General features: G+C 51.9%; 8 protein-coding genes across 8 annotated transcripts; 4 read left to right on the top strand and 4 right to left on the bottom strand.

Moving 5' to 3' along the window:
• Positions 1-1,640: 1,640 nt before the first annotated feature.
• PV08_07463 (uncharacterized protein) lies at positions 1,641-2,092 on the bottom strand (the record flags this gene model as incomplete). Its single annotated transcript, XM_016381793.1, has 2 exons — positions 1,641-1,944; positions 2,001-2,092. The coding sequence occupies 2 exons, from the start codon at positions 2,090-2,092 to the stop codon at positions 1,641-1,643; spliced, it is 396 nt and encodes a 131-aa protein (XP_016234895.1).
• Positions 2,093-4,025: 1,933 nt separating this feature from the next.
• PV08_07462 (uncharacterized protein) lies at positions 4,026-4,882 on the top strand (the record flags this gene model as incomplete). The annotated part of the gene is made up of 2 exons (XM_016381792.1): positions 4,026-4,634; positions 4,679-4,882. The coding sequence occupies 2 exons, from the start codon at positions 4,026-4,028 to the stop codon at positions 4,880-4,882; spliced, it is 813 nt and encodes a 270-aa protein (XP_016234894.1).
• A 1,334-nt stretch (positions 4,883-6,216) lies between these two features.
• PV08_07461 (uncharacterized protein) lies at positions 6,217-11,829 on the bottom strand (the record flags this gene model as incomplete). The annotated part of the gene is made up of 1 exon (XM_016381791.1): positions 6,217-11,829. One exon carries the CDS (start codon positions 11,827-11,829, stop codon positions 6,217-6,219), a length of 5,613 nt encoding a protein of 1,870 aa, XP_016234893.1.
• Positions 11,830-13,982: 2,153 nt separating this feature from the next.
• Positions 13,983-14,847, top strand: PV08_07460 (nicotinate (nicotinamide) nucleotide adenylyltransferase; the record flags this gene model as incomplete). Its single annotated transcript, XM_016381790.1, has 2 exons — positions 13,983-14,221; positions 14,274-14,847. 2 exons carry the CDS (start codon positions 13,983-13,985, stop codon positions 14,845-14,847), a joined length of 813 nt encoding a protein of 270 aa, XP_016234892.1.
• A 1,520-nt stretch (positions 14,848-16,367) lies between these two features.
• On the bottom strand, positions 16,368-17,273 carry PV08_07459 (uncharacterized protein; the record flags this gene model as incomplete). Its single annotated transcript, XM_016381789.1, has 1 exon — positions 16,368-17,273. One exon carries the CDS (start codon positions 17,271-17,273, stop codon positions 16,368-16,370), a length of 906 nt encoding a protein of 301 aa, XP_016234891.1.
• A 1,094-nt stretch (positions 17,274-18,367) lies between these two features.
• On the top strand, positions 18,368-19,408 carry PV08_07458 (uncharacterized protein; the record flags this gene model as incomplete). Its single annotated transcript, XM_016381788.1, has 3 exons — positions 18,368-18,768; positions 18,842-18,923; positions 18,974-19,408. The coding sequence occupies 3 exons, from the start codon at positions 18,368-18,370 to the stop codon at positions 19,406-19,408; spliced, it is 918 nt and encodes a 305-aa protein (XP_016234890.1).
• A 50-nt stretch (positions 19,409-19,458) lies between these two features.
• On the bottom strand, positions 19,459-20,418 carry PV08_07457 (uncharacterized protein; the record flags this gene model as incomplete). Its single annotated transcript, XM_016381787.1, has 2 exons — positions 19,459-20,189; positions 20,238-20,418. 2 exons carry the CDS (start codon positions 20,416-20,418, stop codon positions 19,459-19,461), a joined length of 912 nt encoding a protein of 303 aa, XP_016234889.1.
• A 282-nt stretch (positions 20,419-20,700) lies between these two features.
• Positions 20,701-22,123, top strand: PV08_07456 (uncharacterized protein; the record flags this gene model as incomplete). Its single annotated transcript, XM_016381786.1, has 2 exons — positions 20,701-20,837; positions 20,890-22,123. The coding sequence occupies 2 exons, from the start codon at positions 20,701-20,703 to the stop codon at positions 22,121-22,123; spliced, it is 1,371 nt and encodes a 456-aa protein (XP_016234888.1).
• Between the last annotated feature and the right edge of the window lie 666 nt (positions 22,124-22,789).

Here is a 22,789-nt window from a genome sequence, read left to right as displayed (position 1 = left end):
AGCCTTCCTATGTGCCCTCCTCTTACCTCAGCGATCTAGCAAAAGGTGCGGGAGTACAAGAAATGCGGTAATTGATTCGCCAGCCCATCCGAACATGGCGGGAGCCATTCACCTGCTGGTCTCAAGGCTTTAAGCTGTCCATTGCTGGCGTTTTCCGCGGGGATCTTGAAGATCTTCCAGGTACCCAAGCGCCGAGAAAATGCTAGCTTTCGCGCCTGGAGCTTCCGACTATTAGCCTGTTGCGCCAAAAGACCACTGGCCAGTCAAGACAGTACGGAAATATGTACTACAGATTCCATTGGCAATTCCAAGCCTATAGGCATGTCACAGTACCTGGGGCCAGTGGGCTGATGAGCAAACACCACGAAGTACCCTGAGAAAGGCTGCGTAACCTGTCCAATTTGATACAGGGCCTGGCCAATGCCTTGGAAACCTCAAGACGGACCTAATTTGGCTGCTATCGAGTCCGAATTTCTGCTCATCATGGAGGCCTAGACTCGATCTGCAGATTGGGGTTCAAAACTTTGGAACAGTCTTCGGAAATCCCCAGGCACGAGACATTGGCGTTGTGTTTTCGATCCGGGGCTTGTCTGCGCTCTACGATCATCACCCATTCAGGAGCACGAGTTTCTGTTTTACCAGCCCTCATACGCTCTCGTATCAGAGACTCCTTGCCGCTCCACGCCGGCTACTCGTTTGCCGGGCGAGCTGCACCACATTGAGTACATATCGACAGCAGAACCAAAAACACAAGTGCGGATTTTGCTCAACTAGTCCAGCTGTAGCTCAGCCGCATCAGCAGCCAATACCACTTCGTTACCGTCAATGGTCCATCAACGAGGGTTCGCCTGAAGACGGCCATGTCTGTATGAATGTGTTCAAACGTATGTGTTTTTGTGCGTTCTAAACGTCCTCTCAAATGTGCACCACAGCTGTCCCCGCTACCCGGTCAGCAGCGACCGATACCCTGACGCGCAGCAAAAGCCTCGTGAAAAGACTGACCAAGACAGGAAGATCCCGGCAGACCCCAGCGATTTCGACCATTCTAAATTGGGGAGCAAGCATTGCATGCACCTTGCTCGTCAAGTCCAAGAAAGTGCCACACACACAACTGCAAGTGGTGGTTAAGCGGACCACAGCCATGATGTCCTGGCTTCCTCACCTCTTGCAGTCACCCTGTCACCATCGCTTCTGCAGGCCCTCCTCAGCTGCATCTGCATGTCATTCCTCGCACCTCAGGCGTCTCCGGTCTCCTCCCTCGACCTTACATCCACCCATGCTAGCACGCACTTTCCCCATCCTGATTTGTTACGTGGCGAGACCGGCGTTCTTTTCTTCCTTTTACGATGTTCGGTTGGTATACAAGGTGGCCGGTTATGCAACAAACCAAACCTTCCTTCTCTTTCCTCATTCTTTCCTCCCCCTCCCCCGGCTGCACCAGGAGACATCTATTGAACTCCCAAGTAGCTCAAGCCAAGCGATGGCGATCATTTCTCAACCTTCACATATTTCTGACAGTCGGCTCCGGCCATGTGGCACATTTCATTTATCTTGACATAACGCTAGGCAACGGTAGGTGTTGATGAAGGCTCGACGAGTTGTTTCGGCTGCTGTCGGTACAAGCTGCGGTGACCTGGGTACTATCGAGAGGGGCCCTCTTGAGGGTCATCGTCCTCAGCACCTGCTCGGGCACCCCTCCCTCTTGTTCTTCCTGTTTGCTGCCAAGTTCTACGGCATTGATGCAGTCTCTGCTCACAGCCGGATTGGACCAGGGTTCCATCAAATCCCGGCGGAAACAGTCTTCTGTCCGTGCACATGGTTTTCAACATCCGGACGACTTGCTGCTTCTCGACCTCGGGGATGGCTGACCACACGGTCTCTTGGTTAGCCCAGCTGGAATGCGGATGACGTGCGCAGTACTCTCGATGCACGTTGAGAGCATAACTACAACACGGTTAGAGAGATGAGGCTGGGAGTCCACGAGCAGAGTCGGGACGAACGTCTTGAAATTGTCGAATTGTTGTTTACTCAAGCCCAGCTTCTGTCGCACCTCCTCGGGAGGGTCTCGAAGTTTAATGGTAACAGGTGCCATATGGAGTCGGTCTCAGGTCGGCTGTTGACCTACTAATGCGATGGAAATGACAAAGTGGAATAAATGGAGGACGAGGGTACCTCAGGCAGATGATATCGACCCAACAGCAGGTGTGCTGTGTGTACCTCTGCGCAGCCTGATTCGCACCCTGCAAATGGGAGGGGCCTTTCAAAAGCTTCTCGATTTTACAACCTTGCGGCAGCGGCCACCATCCACACAGCTCACGTCAGGCATGAGAGTCTATCTTTTTTTAAAGCCGGTGTGTGCCATCTGCGTCGTCTACCCCCACCGCCAGCTGCCAAGCAGCAAGGACCAGTGTGTGGAATCAGAAAACAGAGTGCTTAAGCGATTCCCTGGTTCGCCGTTAATCTTCCCTGGGGGTGGGATTCCATGTAAATGTGCCTGTCGGTCTGGACGAGGCGCCAGACGACCGGGGTTTTCGATGCCTGAGTGAAGCCTATGCTTAGGAAAACGGAATAGGGAAGGCGTCGTTAGGGATCGACCGGAATGTAAGAGCGGAGCATGGGAGGCTTGTATGGAGAGTCTAGGGTTTAGGGAGGAGGCGTGATTGCGAGTACCATGGTGTGAAGGGGACCTGACAGAGGCGTCTACAAGGATCTGACTGTTCCCGTTCCCAGGCAATGCGAAGTCGCTCGACGCTTGTTAACTGGGCTGGTCACCGATGATACTGTTCATCCAGGGTGGTCAGAGCGACTACCGAACGATGCTTCTAGCGGTGACTCCTCCGTAGGCGACAAGGGTCTGGCGAGCGTGTTTAGCTCAACGGCGATGGTTTGGGAGGAAACGAAGGCCAACCGGGGCCGATGCGACTCCCGGAGGCTTCTACGGGCCAGAGGAAGAAGGGGCCGGCGACTCGTTGTCGAGAGAACATGGTAAGTCTCGTGCCCTCTTCCCAATACTCTGTTCTCGTACAGTACGGTAAGTGGGCAACCGGCCAATCAGCACACAAGCGAGCGAGTTTGTCGCCAAAAATCCACCTCGCTTCTCTCAACAGGGAATGACACTTTTCCAACACCCGCTGTGTTTCAGCTTCTCGCGACCCGTTGGCGCTTGATTCGACCCTCGTTACAGAAGCTGAGAAGCCTCCTTTTTCATTCACCAGCCGTCTCATATTCCCACGGCTCGCAACCATCCGCGATGGCACTTACGAACGCTGCCCTTCATGGGCCTATCGCTCATCGACAAGGCACGAGCGACGCGAGGCTACTACACGTACCTCTGTCTCGTCCTCGTCGAGTGTAGAATGGCTTTGAACATCCTCAGCCTTTAATTCTCTTCTCCTCTCCTCTGCTCTTCCTACAGTTTTGCAGCGCAATTTCTGCGTGTGTGTGTTTGCATTTCTTTTTTCATCCTCTCCTTTTCATCTGTATTCCTTCTTATCGATCCTTCCTGGCGAAGAGATTGCTTGCAGGACAAGGTTGATCGTCGTTCAGACCCTGGGAGACAATCACATTTTATCCAGAACTATCGCCACCGCCATCTCGCCTCATTTTCTTTGACAATCAAGATCAACGACACGGTCTCGCCTCACATTTGCATTTGGCGCACGCAGTTCACGAGTGACGATTGACCAATAACGAGGCACATGCTGACGCCCTGGTTACTATCAATCCCCATCTGTATGTGCGTAGGTAGGTGACTGGGCCATTACAACACCGTACAACAAGGACGGTTATCTTTCCGTACCTCACCGCAAGTCTGTCTCTCTCGCGCTCTCAGCCTCATCCAAATACCAGGGAAGCACAGCATTCCGCGCTCTACCATATTTGGTGCCTTCACCGATCCAAACCTCTCGAATCCTACCAGACCGGTGGACCTTGATTTGGAGGGATTGTCAATAACACCGACATTGTCACGCAACAGCCGATCCATCCTATCAACACTCAATCATCCCACGACGCACCTCGCCGAGATGCTCACGAAAGAGCTCATTCCAGGTGCAACCTACCCCACCTCATACGAAATGCCAGAGGCGCGCTCTCGACCCGGACCACGCATGGTCCGCAAATACCTCAGCACCATCCTCCACACGACGAGTCTCGTGGCCAGCCTCCTTGGCATGTCTCTCTTCGCAGCTGCTATCCCACGCTGGAACAGCAACTTCTTCCACAACACGGGCCCGAACCGAGGTGACTGGACCGACGGTATGCCCCTCGGCCCTCTCGTCTTTGCGCTCCTCTACCACGCCGCCACACTAATTTACAATCACGCACGTCGGCAAAGAATCCGACGACAATTTGCCCGCCAGTCCGCAGACGCAGTCACAATGGCAGACGGCGGTAAACCGTCCCTGGTCATCATCCACGTGCTATCGTCCTCGCTGATCCTGGCAGCACTATTTGCCTCCCTCATCCTGGCCGCATACGGCTCGCTGTTCCGGTTCTGGCGCCCCGCAATGCGAACTCAATCTGGCGGCGTGCCTTGCACCATGATCAACGTCTTCGCGCGCGAGTGCCAGCCTGTGCTGTACAGCGTGGGCCGCCTGCAGCTGGCAGGGATCGTGTTTGGGATCGTCGTCTGGGTATGCCACTTTGCCCTGCTGCTCATCGGGCTGCGCAACCTCAGGCGCCAGAGCATGATCAAGCGCCTGCAGTCCGAGAAACTAGCTCAGTTCTCTCTACCACGATCGTCCTCGTCCTCGTCATTCTCGCCGTCAGACAGAACAACGGCAGTCCCCGCTGGACGAACACGCTCCACGACCGCCATGAGTCTAGGCAGATCGCTCTCGATGAAAGCGCAGCAGGGGCTCCAGAGTCACGGCAGCCGTAGGGGTGAGAGGCCAAGGACAAGGACAGGCTCAGCCGGCTCTCCACGTGTCGGATCAGGCGCCGGTGCCCTCGTCGCCAACTCACACGCTTGGCAAGGCCCAGGCCAGGCGCAGGGCTGGTATGAATCCAACTCGACGACTGACATTCAGAGGCCACCCCAGACTCACTACTAGCCTTCCTGCAGCCTGCAGCCTGCAGGCTTCGTCCACGCGACGTCTTATGAGCAATGCGACCAGAACAAACCGAAATTTCAAAATTCCCATCCAGCCGCCGCTTCCGGCCCTCCCCCCCCCCCCAAACAAAATAGGGAAGCACGCTAGTTAGAGCTGCGGCGCCGAATCAAGTATGCTACCTACAAAGGTATTCTACGGAATTATGTACGCCGTGTTGCTGTATGCAAGCATGACACACGCATACCCCCACACAGCCGTCAAAAAGTCAAAATTTGCCTCGATTTGGCCGACCTACCCCGGCGGGTGGACAAACTGCAGCAACCTGCTGTACATAAAGCTAGGAAGTCGTGTCACGCAAGCAAGCAGGGGTCGACTCGCGTCTGCTCACTCAGCATGGGTAAATGGGTAGATGGGGATGCAGGCATGCAGGCAGGCAGGCAGGCAGGCACGCACATACATACTCCAGCTTCCGCCCTATTGAAGATACGAGTTTGTTAGCTCCCAGCCCTTTTGATCACGATATTGCATGACACTCGTCACGTCTATACTTTGTTGGATTGACCGAATAAGAAAGAATACGAAATGAAGAACAACGAAGCCCCTACTACGGCCATTCCTGTTCTTGTTCCTGTTCATGTTCATGTTCATGTTCATGTTCGTTTTGGAGTCATTGATAGTTACATAGTGTTGGGTTACTATGGGTGCTATGGAGAGGAATATCATCATACTTTCTCTCTGCTGGCGTTTTCTCATTGTCGTCGGGGTGGGAGGGCAAAATAAAACACAAGGATACACATGATCCAGTCGACCATCAAGGTCTTCCGATCGTGATTCTGTTCTCAAGCCCTATCAAACCTTCCCCTTTCCTTTGCTTTGGTGGTATTGGTGACCCGAAACTCCTTTCCCAATGCAATCAATGCACTTGTCTCAAACGCCCTATTCCATAGTGTCCCTTGTGAATCCTTTGTGCAATTTATCGAAAAGCAGTGTTTCAACTGCTGAGACGCAACGTCTGTCATCTCAACTTCGTCTCTCCAAGTGAACCGCCACCAGGCAAATCACAACAACAAAGACCCCGTCGTCTTAGTTCCGTTCCAGCCAAATCCTCTCAAGAATGAAGGTTTAATCACTGGTCGGTGTGTGTATTTGTATTTGTCACCCTTTAGGACAAGTGGAAAGCGCCCTGTCCTTCTCGAATAGCAACAAACAGTCTTTCCTTCAGCACAGCTTGACTGCTATAGTCTGGCAATTTCAAATAGTTGACACAAGTCATGACACTGGGCAAATAGTCATCCGAAGTGTAAGGAGCCTCACTTGGCTTGCACACGACGGTGAACATTGGGGTAAGACTCTTGAATCCGCCGATAGGAAGCTTCGGACTGCCCGTCACAAACTGCAGGAAGTCTCTTCGTTGAGCCGGATTGAGCTCCGACATTGTCTGCAAGAGATTCTTGACACTCTTGCTATCCATGTTGAAGCCATGATCAGCTTTGACAGAGTCCGTCAGGGTCTCCATCGACCAGTCTTCCTCAACACGCCCAAATAGCATGACCAACTCATCCGGTGTGAAAGCTTGGAGAGTGGCGAAAGAAAACACTTGCGAAAATCCCGTCTGGAATGCCTCGATCTGTGACCGCACTCCTCGTCCTAGGCTCAGATCCAGCACACGGTCAATGTAGTCTTGCACATTTTCCATGGTAACATTAATATCAGAGCCGTTTTCGCACAGCTCAATGCTCGGGTAGCCGGGAAGAGTGAAGTCAAGCATCAAATCCTCCACCTTGGCCCCTCGAATGGTGAGGTTCTGTATTGCCTCTGCCTTTTCCAGCTCTGTCAAAGATGAATCGAGTTCGATCTTCGTCTTGGCTTTCACATAGTGCTGTAATTGTGACAGAGAGTTTGCGAGATCCTGGTCGACAGTTCGCAACAAGCCAATCGACGGCGGCACGTTGGAAATCCCACCCACTCGAAAGAATGTCGGGCTAAAAGAGATATCGATGATTCTCGAGTCGAGCATCGATCTAGCCACAAACTTTCCAAGAGTTTTGAAAAGCAATAACAGCTTCTTGCCTGCATCTGTGTGAGCATCTGCCTGGCTCATAGGAGCTGGGAAGAGGCCCATTCTTCCAAAAGCAAACTGGTCTGTTTCCGCAGAGTCGTTTTCTCTCCACATCTTCAACTTCTTTTTGGAAAACTCTTTAGAGACAGTCGAATAAAACTCGAGTGTTGGACCGAGACCAGTACCGACCTCCTCGAAATACTCGACTTCCAAGACGCTTGGAGAGGCGCCATACATGTCCATGACCTTCATAGCAGACTCCAAGATACGATGACGCGAGATGCGGACCTTCTGCCGCTGAGGTCGACCAAGAATAGGCCGCTCATCCCGACGCCGGTCTTGACGATCATCGTTCTCGGACTGGTTGTTCTGCCAACGAATCATGGACCGCGAGTATCCAAACGAGGTTGACTGTAGGAATAGATGTCGAGTTTCAAAAGGAAACAAGAATGGGAACGATCTTGCAAGATCTTCACTCCAGTCAGGCAGACAGTTGCTAGCCACAATCAACGGTTCTTCAAGTTGTCTGTTCATCTTCGCAGTGAGCTTAGTGTTGATGAATGATGCAAGTGGCTCTTTGTAGACTTCAGTGCCCGTCTCACCCATGGCTTCTTTGATCTCGTCCAGGTTTGCATTCAGCTCGTGCAGGATTCGGAGCAAAGCAAGGATCGACGAAGTCACAGGGTGACCATCCAAAGACGCCGGCAGACCATCGCGGCCCTGCTTTCCCGTGTCATGCGCCGAAGATAAGGTCGATGTCTCAGGAGGAGGACCACGAACCTTCCGGAATTTCACGGTATGAATTGCAGACCAGACACTGCGAGACGATGGATCCCGTGGCTGGTCACGGTTGTGGTGGACCGCTCGGTAGATCGTAGTGTTATTGGGGATTGCTTTTCCGTCGATGCTAAACTCAATGTGCCAATCTTGCGGGGTAGCAGCCAGCGCTGCTGCGTACGACTGGCGAACGCCCGCAGCTGGCGATGGTCCTGGTGACTGTCCTGAAGACGGAGGTCGCGTTGTTCCCGAAACCGGGGTTCCTGGTTGCGGAGTATAGACTCTGGTCCCGTCTTCTTGACGAGCTGTGACCTTTCCAGTAGATCCGACTTCCATGTTAACAGCTCCAGGTTCAGGCATATCCTCATCAGACATGTCCTCTTCCAACCCATCAACGAAAGCCGCCAAGGCCTTCTCGTCTTCATCTCCGGCAGTCTCCTCATCGTCCAGCACTTTCTCGTCCGCGCATTCAAGTTTGTTTGTCTCCTCTTCAGTACTTGGCTCTGGAGCGTGAGCTTGTTGTTTAGATGAGGAGGCCTGGCTCCGTCGATTTGACCGCTGATTCTTGGGCGGTTCAGCTGTCGTCTTCTCCGTAGGCTTCTCATTGTCTTCAGAGCGATGCTTGGTTCGGGAAGACAGGCGAGATGCAGATCGAGAATCTCGTCCACCCGGAGGTACCGGAGACCCCAGGTCTTGTCCAAAAGGCGACAGCAATCCCGATTCGGCAGCTCCTGACAGATGTGCAAGGCGGGCATTGGCAAGTTGCTGTAGCATGTCTCTACGACGCTGGGCCGAGGCAGGTCGCTCGGAGACATTGAAACGCGGACGTAAATAGTCATCCAAAGCCTTGAACGTAGCGATAGCATGGATAGAGACAATCATTTCGCGATACGTGGTTGGTATGTCGCTATCAGGTTCTGCAGAGAGCCTCAACCGTAGCTGGCGAGAGAGCATGGAGGTTGAACTACTCCGGCTGTTTTCGGAGGCGTTGTTGTTGACTGTCAATACCTCGAAATGCTCGGCACGACTGAGCAAATCTTGAAGCTTCTGGATTAAAACGCTCAAAGCGGTAGGCGTTGATGAAGCGGCAGTCGTCTTGAGCTTTGCGTCATTAATTGACTTCATGAATGCTGAGATGAAGTGTGTTCTGGCCGCGCTGGGGCTTCCTGGTGCGTCTCTCGACAAGGCTTCCACTAGAGCACGGATGACACCGGAGTCTAGCAACTCTGAGCTTGTGATGCTCTCAAGAGCGTCCCCGTCGAAATAACGGGCGAGGCGTGTAAATAACTCGTTACTGGAGTCGGTCTGGGTTTCTTGCTGATAATAAGAACTGATGTCAGTCGCCAGTGTATGTAGATCCTCCCGTATCTTGGATGCTTTTTCCTTCATTTCTTTACCCTTGGCTGTATCGTATTTTTCCAAGAAGTTCTTCGCTGTCATGATAACCAAGTCAGAGAGTCCCGAGGCTGTCAGTGGAGTGGTCAGCTCATTGTCGTCTGAGGAATCTGAGCTCTGAGAATCATCCATGTCGTGATCATGTCTGGCAGCCATCTCATCTTCATCTTGATCTTCATCATTCTCTCCTTCGTCATCTCCACCGTCCTCTTCGTCTTCGTCGACGTCTTCTTCGTCACCCTCGTCCTCGTCCTCGTCGTGATCAGCCTCATCGCCTGTGACATTCTGTGCACTTGAAGCATTCTTCGCTTCTGAGCTGTTTCCAGCCTCGCCACTGGTCCCAATTGTTGAATTTTGCGAGGGCTTGCTATCTTTTTCGAGGTTTCTGCTGGCAAGTTTCTTAATCTCGCTGATAACGCCCTCTCGATGGAATTGATACTGATAGATTCCTTCAAGTTTATCAAAAAGGAGAACTGATGCTTGCAGTGCGAACATAACCAAGCTTGGGTGATCTTCCTGGGACAAGATAGAGGCGAGGAATGATGCATATGGAACTGGTCGAAGTGCATCCTCGATGATAGAAGTTTCGAGGTTGGAGAGAATTTTCAGCTGAGCGACGAGAACCTTTTGTCGAACAGTCAAGTTGACAGTGCTAGAATAGGCATCCGTCAATGTCGGAAGTAGGATCATGGCAAATCTACGGGTTTTGTCCTTGCAGCCTTCGAGCAACTTGATTCGTTGTTCCGTTCGCGAAGATTCTGTTGTCGTGTCACCATCGCCAGAAAAGTCATCGTCCATATCATCATACACATCAAAAGCAGAGTCGTCTTCAAATTTGGGAGCTGGGAGGAGCTCGCAGATGACGTTGAGGGTCTCGAACACCTGTTCTCGAGGTCTATGAATGAGAGCTTGCATTATGACAACACTGTCGATTTTGGAGGCAGCATCAGTAGTTTCGGACGGAGGAGAAACGCCTGTGAGGATTTGATACAATGTGTCGACCACATTCATCTTCAGAAGCTCAGTGGACAAGCGCGGACTTGCCCGAGCAACGATTGCTAGCACCCGAAGGAATTCTGTGTGAATGTTGGCCCCAATCAGATTTGTAGTGCCTGGAAGGAGAAGCCCAAGAATAGCTCGGAGCAGTGGTGGATCGACCAGTTGCTCGAGCTTGTCCGGACTGTGTTTGAAGCTATCGATAACTCTTGTGACACAAAGGCAGCCCTGCTCGACGACCTTTTGGTCGTGGCTGGACAGGACGTTGAGGAGAATTGGCATGACATCTCGGATAACAGGAAAAGAATCATGTGGGATATTTCGACAGCAGTTCGCTGCTGTGGTGACAGCCGTTCGCTGTGTGCCCGTGGCAAAGAAGTCAAGAAATTGTAGGCAGGCAGTTAAGCCGCCTTCGCGGACTATCGACCCGGGAAAGTCGACGGAGATTTTGGACAACGTGCTCAAGGCCTGCTCGGCAACATCGATGTACTGGATATCAAGCAACTTTTGGCACAGGACAGGAACGGCCCCGCCATAGACCACATTGGCCACAGATCCTCTCATCGCTTCCATCAAGTTGGCGATACATCGGCAGGCCAACAGCATCATTTCAGGATTTTCTTCTCCCGTAAGAGGATTTGGCTGCATGAGGGCCACTAATTCCTTGACGTAAGGATCCGGGGAGAATTGGCCAGATAGGTTGTCTTCATTCGACACAAGTAAGAGATTCGACAGTTCTTCCAGAGCCACCATCTGCATGGTCGGATTATCAACTTGTCGAAGGTTGTTCAGTATATCTCTGAGTCTTGATGACATGCCGCTCATCATTCCGCTCAGCGCTCTTAGTGTGCTCGAAAGACCCGAGGGGCCACGACTCGAGCCAAACAAGGCTGCGGAGAAGGGGTCAGGACCATCGTCATCATCCATACCGCTCTGGTCGTCCTCGTCGATGCTATCGTCGTTCGTTCGATTGGGTGGTGACGTTGTGTCTCTTCCAGCCTTCTCGTTCTCTTCCTCATCGTCTTTCATGGCGACATCCTGGTCTCTTCTGGCCAGAGGTTTCTTCTGTCGGCGAGGTGCAGGCACGGACCCAGGAGGTGAAACGTCTTTAGATATTGTTAGCACGGATTCGCCCTGATTGATCGAACGTGGAATACCTGATGGGCTCTTTTTGGTGCCTCGACTGGATGGGCGTCTTGAAGCTGATTTGGAAGAAGTCTGTTTGAGTGATTCGTCGGTATATTTTGAAGATGAACCATTGTTAGACATTTCCGTCTCGTTTGCTGGCCCCTTCCTCCGACTACTTTTCGAGCTGGGTTGAGGAACCGCGCTCTCAGAGTCCGTCAACTTTTGTCTCTTGCCACCTCGTCGGGCAGATGCAGGGCTTATTTCGTCAGATTGATCAACAGGATCGGAAGTTCGACGGCTTGATACTTTTCGTTTCCGAGAGGTGGACGGAGGCGGATTGGTGGACTGATCGATGGAAGGGTCTGGTGCGGCAGTCTCCGCTGCGAGCCTCGCAGAAGAACGTGTGACTCTGCGAGACATGAGTGACGATTCCCATCAAGAGCAAGAGAGATAGATGCCAGATAGCAGAGATGAACAGAGAAGTAGCGAGATAAAAAGGAGAGGACGGGCAGTTTGATGCGAGGTGGGGAGATGAAAGGCTGGCCGAGCAAGCAGTGCAAGACAGGTTGATCTGCAGCCACACAATGACGGTTTCAACGCAGGCAAGTGAATGAAAGGGGAGTGAATCGTGAGCAGTACCTGTTTCTGCGGGGGGAAGGCGTTCGGTGGGAAGTTGCGGGTTGGTGTTCTGAAGCAAGTGATGTGCCTGCGCTGTGTCCGTTGGTAGAGGTGGTAGATCGGGCGGGCAAATTTGCCATGCTTAACCCGCCATCGAAAGGCGGTCGGCGTGTCGATTGAACAAGAAATCGGAGATGCGGTGGTCGAGATGCCAGTCTAGGATGCGAAGGAGTGAATGGCAAGTAGTAGGATTATCAACAGCAGAAATGAGGACGATACGAGTACTGAGGACGAGAATGAATTACAGAGACGACGTCGGCAAACCATCCGTTGGCGCTCAACGAAACGCATCATGACTGGATCGTCCGCGGCAGGCGGAGAAGCATGAGATTCGTACCGAGCACGAGCATTGCTAAGCTATTTTCACTCACATCGCCCTGTCCCTGAGCGTCTACCAAAGTGCTAACGAGGTCAGGTCGGTAATGGCTGCGAGAGGTATCAAAACTATTAGGTGTCTGTGGTATCTAGATGCCCCATAATGTCTCTGCGCTGCTTTGCGCATCAATGTCGCCATCCGATACTTCGTACTACGGACACTTCTCGCGCATTCTCACCAATCCACAGTCTCCGTCAGCTTCAATCCGGCCCATTCCTAGACTCAATGGCGGCTTCGGGTTCAACGCGCAGTCATGCTAAGAGAACAATGCAGTGTGCAGGAGTCTTACCAGCTCCCTTTCAACGTCGGGTCTACATCATCTTGACGAGGCTGTGAGAAGCCACTTGGCCTTGCAGCCATGTTGGGTAATTGCGGGAGGGTGTAGCATGGTACTCGTACTCGTATGTGGCACGATTAATGACGACTCGATAGTCGGGATAGAGAATAGCAATCGTCCATTCCTCGCAACTGGAGGTGGTTGTTGGAAGCACCTCATTCACCTATTATCGTTGGCCAACGACGGTACCTTCATTACCTACACAGGTACCTAAGCACCCAGACACTTGCTGTGGCACCAAGAGATTCTTGGATCAAGTACCGCCATCGATCGAAGTTCACTGTACGGATAGACCACATTGATGAAAGCATGAATATATACGGAGTACCCTAGAAGCCGAACGAAGAAAAACGACTGATCTTGTCATGGACGATAAGGCACACACCCACGCTGCTGTCGTCACGCATCGACATCATAATTAAGCCCTGCATGAGCAATCCAATCTTGCTACCTTTTATTTACCAAGCCTCTCGTTGTATGTCGAAGTCTTGCAAAATCGTCTTGTCCTCAATTCATCGCTGTCTTCACACCCCCACCTCTCTTCCGCTATACAATGTCCCCCTCAACTCGGGGCGGCACTAAGCAACGGGCCCAAGTTTAAGCCGCCTTTATTGCCTGCGAACAACCGCCCATCTCGACCCAACTAGCCACTCAAACCGGCGCCCAGTCTCTACTAGACTCTGTGCTGAAAAACTCAAAAAAACCTGCCCCCCCGAGATCGCTCTCTCCAACACCCACTGGCGATCTCGCCGGGCCTTCTGTCCGCCAGAAGGAAAACCATCGTCTTGATCTATCGTCCCCTCCACCTGCCCGGCAAACCCTACCAGTACCCCCCCAGCTTCTCTACAAAACTCCACGGCTGCGCAGCCATGAGATGCTGACTCGTCCTTCGCCATTTCTCCTTTTGACCCCTACAAGATTGCAGCCTTGACTCAGCGACCGGCTGTATGGTGCCATAGCCGTACTTGGTCCGCCTCAAGTGCCCCGCCGCCTGCCGGGTCATCAGCACTCACAATAACTACACGAGCCTTCTCTGACAAATCCCCGACTCTCCTCCTCCGTCCTCCTCCCATCCCACTGTCTGCCTCTTCATCCCTTCGTCGCCGGCCGAAAAAGAAGATCTGTACGCCGTTCCAAACAAGGTCAACTGCTCTCCAGGCCATAACTGGCGACGGCGACAAAATGGACGAGTACCGCTTTCCAGACTCCCGCCTCAAGAAGAAGATGGATGATTCATCGAAGACACCTCTTCTTCTTGTGGCCTGCGGCTCATTTTCTCCCATCACGTTTTTACACCTTCGCATGTTCGTCATGGCCGCGGACTACGTCAAACATAACACCGAATTTGAAATGATCGGGGGCTATCTGTCGCCCGTGTCTGACGCATATAAGAAGCAGGGCCTTGCGGCTGCCGAGCACCGGTGAGTCTCGTGAACAAAGTGCTCCAGAGAGACGATGACTGACTAAGTATAGGGTCGCTATGTGTCAACTTGCCATCGATAAAGCCTCCACTTGGCTCATGGTTGATACTTGGGAAGCCGAACAGAAAGAATACCAGCCAACTGCTAAAGTTTTGGATCACTTTGACCATGAAATAAACATCGTTCGAAAGGGCATCGACGCAGGAGACGGAACTCGCAAGCCTGTACGGATCGCCCTCCTTGCGGGTGCTGACCTCATACAAACCATGTCCACTCCCGGAGTCTGGAGCGAACAGGACCTGGACCATATCCTGGGACGCTACGGAACCTTCATCATCGAACGATCTGGCACAGATATCGACGAGGCCCTGGCCAGTTTACAGAATTACCGCGATAACATTTATGTCATTCAACAGCTCATCCAAAACGATGTCAGTAGCACAAAGATCAGACTGTTTTTGAAGCGAGGCATGAGTGTACAGTATCTCATCCCCGCTCCGGTCGTGGAATATATTGAACAGAATCATCTCTACACAGATGACCACCGAGGTTCGAGTACATCTCTCTCCCATCCTCAAGACAATGACAAGGGCAAGAGCAAGGAAACCACCGCCTCCGCAAGTTGAGTAGCTCCGCCACGAATGCTAGTGTTGAGAGAGTGCTCAACAATCATCCCGCCACAGCCTCGTTGAGCATGGCTTCCAAAGCTCAGAAATTAAACCAAGTGGACTGGAGGTAAACCTAGAGATGGAGGATCCACGACCAGACACTTGTCAGATAAACACCCCCAGCGTCACGGGGGAGGTCATCGACGTGACTTCTTGTCAGTCGAATGAGATGATAAATGCTCGAAGCTGGGGCGCTTCCAGCAAAGAAGAATATTCTTTATGCCCAAGTGCTATGACTGCGTGGAGCTAGGAGTTCTGGTGATGAATTTAGAAGCAGAGGCGCCGGGTATATCGGAATCATGGTTCCGAAGCGTGGAGGATTTGACACACGCCTAGATACTCTTGTTGAACAACAAATTTACCGCTTGGTCAAGGGCGATGTGTTCTTCAATAAGGTGTACGAGTGTTACGATATGACCTGAAATGGTTCAAGAAAACGTTCGGTTTTGGCGCTTGCTACGGAAGAAGGATGACCAGCAGAATGACCAACCAGTCTTTTCTGAGCTTGAGCGGCGAAACAATGTTTCATGCATGCATATAAACAAAACAATTAAACAAAAAGGTATTCAACACACAGCATTCCTTAGTGTATTTTCCTTCCGATCACCCCATAGACCAGCCCAGATGTCTCACACCGTGCGGTATGCCTCGGTGGTGATGTTGTTCTGTGGTGTTCACGACGCCGTTTCTTGCGTACCTGCGCAGGTAGGTATACTCTGAAAATTGTATCGTAGTAGTAAATCTTGTACCTTTTTCCACGTTTTGCTATTCTTTTCCATCTCACACGACCCGGGTGCTGAATGCTGTTGCAGGACATCGATGTGTCCCATATTCGTGTTGGAACATGATCACAATAACTCGACTCTCGAAGATAGATATCGTGTGTTTCTGTTCTGTGACATCTCTCTCTCCCTTCTCTCTCTGACGCATCACACGGGAAATAAAACTGATGGACGATGCTCGCTCGTGCATGGATCCGACTTCGTTTCTTCCGATTTCACATCCCTCTCTCTCTCTCTCTCTCTCTCTCTCTCTCTCTCTCTCTTCTCCACACACACACACACACACACACACACACACACACACAGAGAGAGAGAGAGAGAAAGAGAGAGAGAGAGTCATGGTCTCACTTCACGTTGCTGGCAGATCACACTTCAGCAACAATGAGACTGGGAAGGCGGAGGCTGCTGTAGCGCACGCCAATGCCGTATAATCTTCCTCCCCGTGCCATATAGACCCATGGCCCTGCCACATACTCCCTTCCTCTCCACTCCATACCTGATCGGGCCATTTATGTACGACTGGATTGATCATGACAGATCACATCCGGAACGGGTACACAACTAGGTAGATCGACCACAAAGAGGAGGGCCCCCCCTCGAGGATGGCCGGCAGGTGAGGACGGGCAACCCGGGTCGAGCTCAACGGGGATAGCTCTCCAGGAGCAACAAGCAGCAACAAAAACAATGAAAATTTTCTTAATTGGCGAACCCGCCTCCGCCGCCTGTGTATGCGGTATCGTTCGCAGGTTGTCGGGCACCGACTCCAGGATGCGTTTTGGCCCACTCGTCAAACTCGGCCCGGTCTTTGCCCGTGTACCGTCTGAGGTCTTCATCCTTGACACCAGGCCCCGACTTGGAGGCCTGGAAGCTGGCGTATTTCTGGCCCAGCCATGAATTTTTGTGTTGTTGTGGATTTGAAGCGTCTACGATACCGTTGTTGTTGTTGCTGCTGCTGACCCCACTGTGACCGATGCCTTCGTCGGCCCCTTGAGAACGCGGATGTGGTGTAGCTGGATCATTTTCATGGGCAAATTCGCGCTTTGCTTGCCGGGAAGTAGGGTCGTAGCCGTCTGGATTACCGGTCTGGTCATGGTTGGGTTGTTGGTGGCCCTGGCTCTGTTTCTGGTCATGGTTTTGGAAATTGTCGTTGTCCCAATCAGTCCCGTCGAATGTTTGGTACGGCTTTAGGGCGTTGTTGTCATTGCCGTTCACGTCGTGGCCGAGCTGTCCCCCGGCGTGATTGTCAATCGGATTTCTCGTCGTATCACCGACACTTTGATGCGGATACGATGCATCCCTACCGAGGCCGTCCCCTGCGCCGCTACCGCCACCAAAAGCTCCAGGACCGGGCGGTCGCGTCGACCCGGTTGTGGCATCGGCCTCGTGGATCGCGTCCTGAGAGTCGTGTTCCAGAACCGGCGGATACTCGCGCGGCGTCTCGTTGGGCGCATACTCTGTCATGCGCCGTTGTTGTTGGGGATCTTGATCATAGTTGATGTCTGAGAAGTTCGTCTGGATCTTCTTGATTGGTCTGTTGTCGACGAGCTGGCTGTTGAGGTGTGGCACGTCGTCGCCTTTGAGGCTGGATTGCCCACACCCCATTTTTACTTTGTTTTCGGATTTGAAACTCGCCTTGGTTTGTACACCCTAAGAGCGTCCGCGGGAAGGCGAGGGAAGACGTTGATTATGCTGGTTCAGGCGAGAAGGTGCAATATGTCGATTGAATGAGGTACAGAGTCAGATAGGTACTCCTGGTAGGTAGTCTCGTTTAACAATTACAGCTCCTCTCTGTACTCGCACTCAGACCGTATGTGTTGATTTGCGACAAATTGCGCGGCCTTAGGCACTGGCTCTTCTACCCGATACGAGGCGAACAATGGACGTCGTCGATGAACCCAAGAAGCTAATTCAAAGTGCAGTCAAGAGCCTCATCTGAATCTAAAAGAAGCTTGCGGAGTATGATGATGTGATGATGAATGCGTGTACGTAGGAGTACGCCCGGCTCGCTCGGCATTTATTATTAGAAGAATCGCTGAACTTTGGAGCTGCGCAGCATAGGGTGATGGATTACCTTAGATTACCGTCCTTTCGTAGTGTTTGTGCGGTCTACGAGTAGTGTGACCAAGCCTCACCAGCCCGGTGGTTTAGGTCAAGGCCCAGGTCACTCGACACCCGGACGGTTCTCCAGAGTCTGTGCTCCTGAGAGTGAGGGGAATCACCACCCAGGTCAGTGTTGCCGTCGGTCAGTGCATCAACCGCCGCTGTATTTCCGCCCCAGGTTTACAGAAGTGTGGAGAGAGCCATTACACTGTTTGCCAGCAGGGGCGGTACACAAACCACCGCTCATCCGTTGACACTAGGTACCTGACTTGGGTACGTAGGGATTACCTCCAGTAGATATTTGGGGAGGAAGCCTCAGTCCCCATTCAAAGAAAGTTGGGGAAAAGGTTCGATGTCTCTTCCAGCAGACACCAAGGTAAAATCCTCCTTACGTCAGGTAGGTAAGGTAGTCAGACTCCTGTACCAAACGCTCGAGCTAGATATACCGCCTCGATATATAACTGGTATCTCTCAAAGTGCTCCAGCCCGTTTCGGTCCTAGTTAATAGCTTGACGAGTACAACTGGTCTCATCTGGGCAGGGAATACAGCATTTCATGAGACCAATACAACGAGCAATACATGCGTTGATCGAATCATGTTATCCCCAAGACGTATCATACCGATCGCGCAGAACCTGACAAAAGTTCACCATGCTACTTCGCAGTTTGCTAGAATATCCACCACTTCAGGGCGACGAACCGAGCTTCGCGATGGAGATCTGAACAGCGTGCGGCCCATGTTTGACCTCAAAGGTCGCAATTACATCGTGACGGGAGGGGGACGCGGGATAGGATATGCGATCACTCGTGCCATCGCAGAGATGGGAGGCAATGTAGCTGTCCTGGATGTTCTGCCGTCTCCTGTCGAAGATTTTGGCACTTTGGAGGGTGACTTTGGCGTCAAATCCAGATACATCCATGCCGATGTCACAAGCGGCGAGAGTTTGACAAAGGCATTCGACCGGACAGTTTCGGAATTTGGAAGTCTCGAAGGCTGGTAAGAAGACACCCCAAATGTCCATGTACATCTTTCTCGCACGTTCTGAAAGCCAACTGAGTTCTGAAAACAGTGTGACGGCCGCTGGCATATGCATTGACAAACCCTTCGGAGAGTGGTCGTGGGACGAGGTCCGCAAAATCATGGACATCAACGTGAGGCTGTACAAGTGTATTGTTCAACTTGATAACTGATACTGTTACAGGTTACTGGTACATTCTTCGCAGCTCAAATGGCTGCTAAACAGATGGAGAAGCAAGGGACCGGTGGAAGCCTGCTACTTATAGCTTCTGTATGCGCGCACTGCGCCATCCCTGGGCAGCTACTGTCCGCATACTACGCCTCCAAAGGTGCGGTGAGGATGCTCAATACGGCCTTGAGCGTCGAGTTGGCTCCACAGGGCATCCGCTGCAATGCAATCTCACCCGGCTTCATCGACACCGATATGAGCAAGACCCTGCGGGAACAACGTCCGCATTTGGTGGACATTATGCACTCGTCACCACCGTTGAAAAGGATCGGCAACCGCAATGACCTTCTCGGGGCCGCCATATATTTGCTGAGTGACGCCTCTTCGTACACCACGGGTGCTGACATCACAGTGACGGGAGGATTGCATGCTGGCAGAATATTCACTTGATATGGAATCACCGTGGATGTCTCAGTGGATGCCATGTACACTTCAGTCCATCATAACCCTTTTATGCCTCGGTGAATGCTGGCGATGCCTCCTGTCAGATTTTCATATCCACCGCCAGATGTGAGGAAACCGGCGTCTTGGATCATGGTCTTGAACTCCTCTTGGGTCGGGAATCGTTCAATACTCTCGACCAGGTATTGATAGCTGTCCCGGTCCCCGGCCACTAATTGTCCAATGAGGGGGATAGCCCCAAAGCTCCATCTCTTGTATACAGCATTGAAAACAGAGCTGTTGACATGGCTGAATTCCAAGCAAGCAAAGACACCTCCGGGCTTGAGTACTCGGAACGCCTCACGGAGTGCAGCGTCCTTGTTTGTAAAGTTGCGGATACCGAACGCCACCGTATAGAGGTCGATACTGTTCGACTGGATTGAAGGCATAGACTCCGCATTTCCTTGCATAAATGACAATCTTCCAGATTTCCCATAAGGTGTTTCGAGAGCTCTCTTTTGGCCTTCCGCAAGCATGTCGGGGTTGATGTCTGCGATCGTCACTTTGGTATTTAAATCGAGGTTGACATTCGTCGCATGGTCGAGCATGCGGAAGGCAATATCCCCTGTTCCGCCTGCGACATCAAGGATATTCCAGCCTTTGTCGTCTGTCCTGCTCCCGGGATTGAGACTGCGGACAAAGTAATCTTTCCACAATCGGTGGATTCCCAGAGACATTAAGTCGTTCATCGTGTCATACGAAGAGGCTACCGAGGAGAAAACGGCTCCAACTACACATTATTAGCAGGTCCCGTAGCTTCTTGACAGGTTGACAATACCTCTGGCCTCCTTTTGAGCCTCAGCAATGGTCTCGAAACCAAAATGCGTAGTTTGTCCATCCTCCCCGGGAAGTTGTTGTGACCGGAGCTGAGCCGTGGAAAAGAGGCGAATAGGAGTGCCAGCGGACACTGAGCTGTGACTCCGGCAAGACGTCAATCGGCGAGTGATTGAGCGCAGCATGTTTGTAAAGTTGTCACCCAGACCCTAGGGGAATTGTGTACTCTCCGACAACCTCGTCCAAACTTTTGGCGCAGATCTCATGCAGTCCAGAAGCAGTTTAGCGTTCGGGGGTTATTTCGTACTCCGTACGGAGAACCGAAGTTGATGTATCGGTTGTAGTGGCCCGTGGATAACCGAGAATCCCTTGCCCATCACCACAGTCCAACTCCGACAACCTCCCACCTCTTGTTATCCTCTTTCGATAGAGAGAAAAGCACATTTTCAACCAGCTGACTGCCAGACATGAAGACTAGAGCCGCATTCAGACCCTTGCTAGGATGGTGTCGGTACAGAGATGGGGTTCTCCTACGAAGACAAGGCTTGCGATGGGCAAGCGATACCTGGGCCCCAGGCCCGGCGCAAAAGGCTGGAGCAGAGTCGTAGGTACATTCCTCACAGATCTGTTACTACTTTTCTAACTCACCTCAACAGAGTCAACTTCCCGGGTGCTCTCAACAGTAGCTTCACGTCGATGATGAAGTTTCATAATCCTGCTGAGGTTACAGCCATGCCAACATATAGAATCATGGATGCTGACGGCAACATCGTTGACAATACGCGAGATCCTCAATCAGCATCAGACGAGGACGTTATCCAATGGTACAAGACCATGCTGACTGTTAGCATCGTGGACCTGATCATGTTTGATGCTCAACGGCAAGGTCGCACCAGCTTCTACATGGTCTCCGCGGGAGAGGAGGGCATAGCTGTTGGCTCAGCATCTGCCTTGACTCCGGAAGACGTTTGTTTTCTGCAGTACCGTGAACAAGGCGTGCTCCTCCATCGAGGGTTCACGTTGAAAGAGTTGATGAGCCAGTTGTTTTCTAATAAAGATGATAACGGCAAAGGTCGAAATATGCCTGTTCACTATGGCTGTAGCAGGATAAATGTGCATACAATCTCAAGCCCATTGGGTACGCAGATACCACAAGCCGCAGGAGCAGCATACGCCTTGAAGATGCAACGGCTGATCAACCCCAATGTTCCACCCAGGGTTGTTGCCTGCTATTTTGGTGAAGGTGCAGCAAGCGAAGGCGATTTCCATGCAGCATTGAACATCGCAGCGACAAAATCATGCCCCATTGTCTTCGTATGCCGGAACAACGGCTTTGCAATCTCGACTGCCAGTATTGAGCAGTACAAGGGTGATGGTATTGCTAGTCGTGGCATGGGATATGGCATCGATACTATACGAGTGGATGGCAATGACATATTTGCGGTGAGGGAAGTCATGAGAGAGGCAAGAAAGCGCGCTCTCGAAGGCAACTGCAAACCTATACTGGTGGAAGCGATGAGCTACCGAGTCAGCCATCACAGCACAAGTGACGACAGTTTCGCGTACAGGGCAAAGAGAGAAGTGGAGGAATGGAAGAGGAGAGACAACCCAATCACCAGGTTGAGGAAATGGATGGAAAAGAAGGGAATCTGGGACGAGGATAAGGAGAAGGAAGCAAGAGCATCGATACGAAAAGAAGTTCTCAGGGAATTCTCTGCCGCTGAAAAAGTCAAGAAGCCCGCGATACGAGAAATGTTCACCGACGTGTATGAGGAGATAACCCCAGAAGCTCGGGAGCAGATGAAGCAATTGAAGGAGATCGTCGAGAAGTACCCGAAAGAGTATGATTTGTCGGTACACGAGGGAGGCGTGAAGACTTTGGAACAATGAAGGATGAACACCATGTATAGAGTTTCAAAGTTCTGCAAAGTACAGCACCATTGGGCCTTGTTGTCCCAACAACAAGACTATGGTTCGAAATGACTTACGCTCTTGTCTGTCCACAATGCGGACTGTAGACTTGTTCTCGGTGCGCCAGAGTCTCAAAATTCTTGAGAAAAGAAATCGGGTTATCCAATCCGGTTCTGTGTGAGATGTTCCAGGGGTATGTCGAGGATGCCGGGCTCCACTGACAAGGGAAGGAGGCGGAGAATCAAATATCCGATTGGCATTGGCCGCCTCAGCCACCGTGGCTTTGCGGGTGCAGAGCGATTACTTCTCCTTCTAGCGCCGCACTAAGGTGTACTAGCGGCAACCAGCCACCATAATACGCAGCATGGGGGTCTCCTCTCGAGGAATCATCATCACAGCTTCCAGCCTTCCTGATTCCCTCCAATGCACGACTCGGATCACAATGGTCACTGTGAACGGCGTCTTCAGTGCCAATGAGGTTTCTTCGCTACTGTGCTCGCTTCGGCCAAGTGCAATCTGTGCTGTCATGCAATTCTCAGGTGCTTGCGTTTGCGCCTTTACCAGCCTCCTCCTACACTATCGGTACCCAAGTATTTCCAGCATTCACTAACCATCTGTGTCCAAACTTTTTCCTCACAATGAACA

Source organism: Exophiala spinifera (genome assembly GCF_000836115.1).
Source record: "Exophiala spinifera strain CBS 89968 unplaced genomic scaffold supercont1.5, whole genome shotgun sequence".
Lineage (NCBI taxonomy): Eukaryota > Fungi > Ascomycota > Eurotiomycetes > Chaetothyriales > Herpotrichiellaceae > Exophiala > Exophiala spinifera.
The sequence above is the reverse complement of the archived record's forward strand: the minus strand, read 5'-3'. Positions and strand labels throughout refer to the sequence as shown.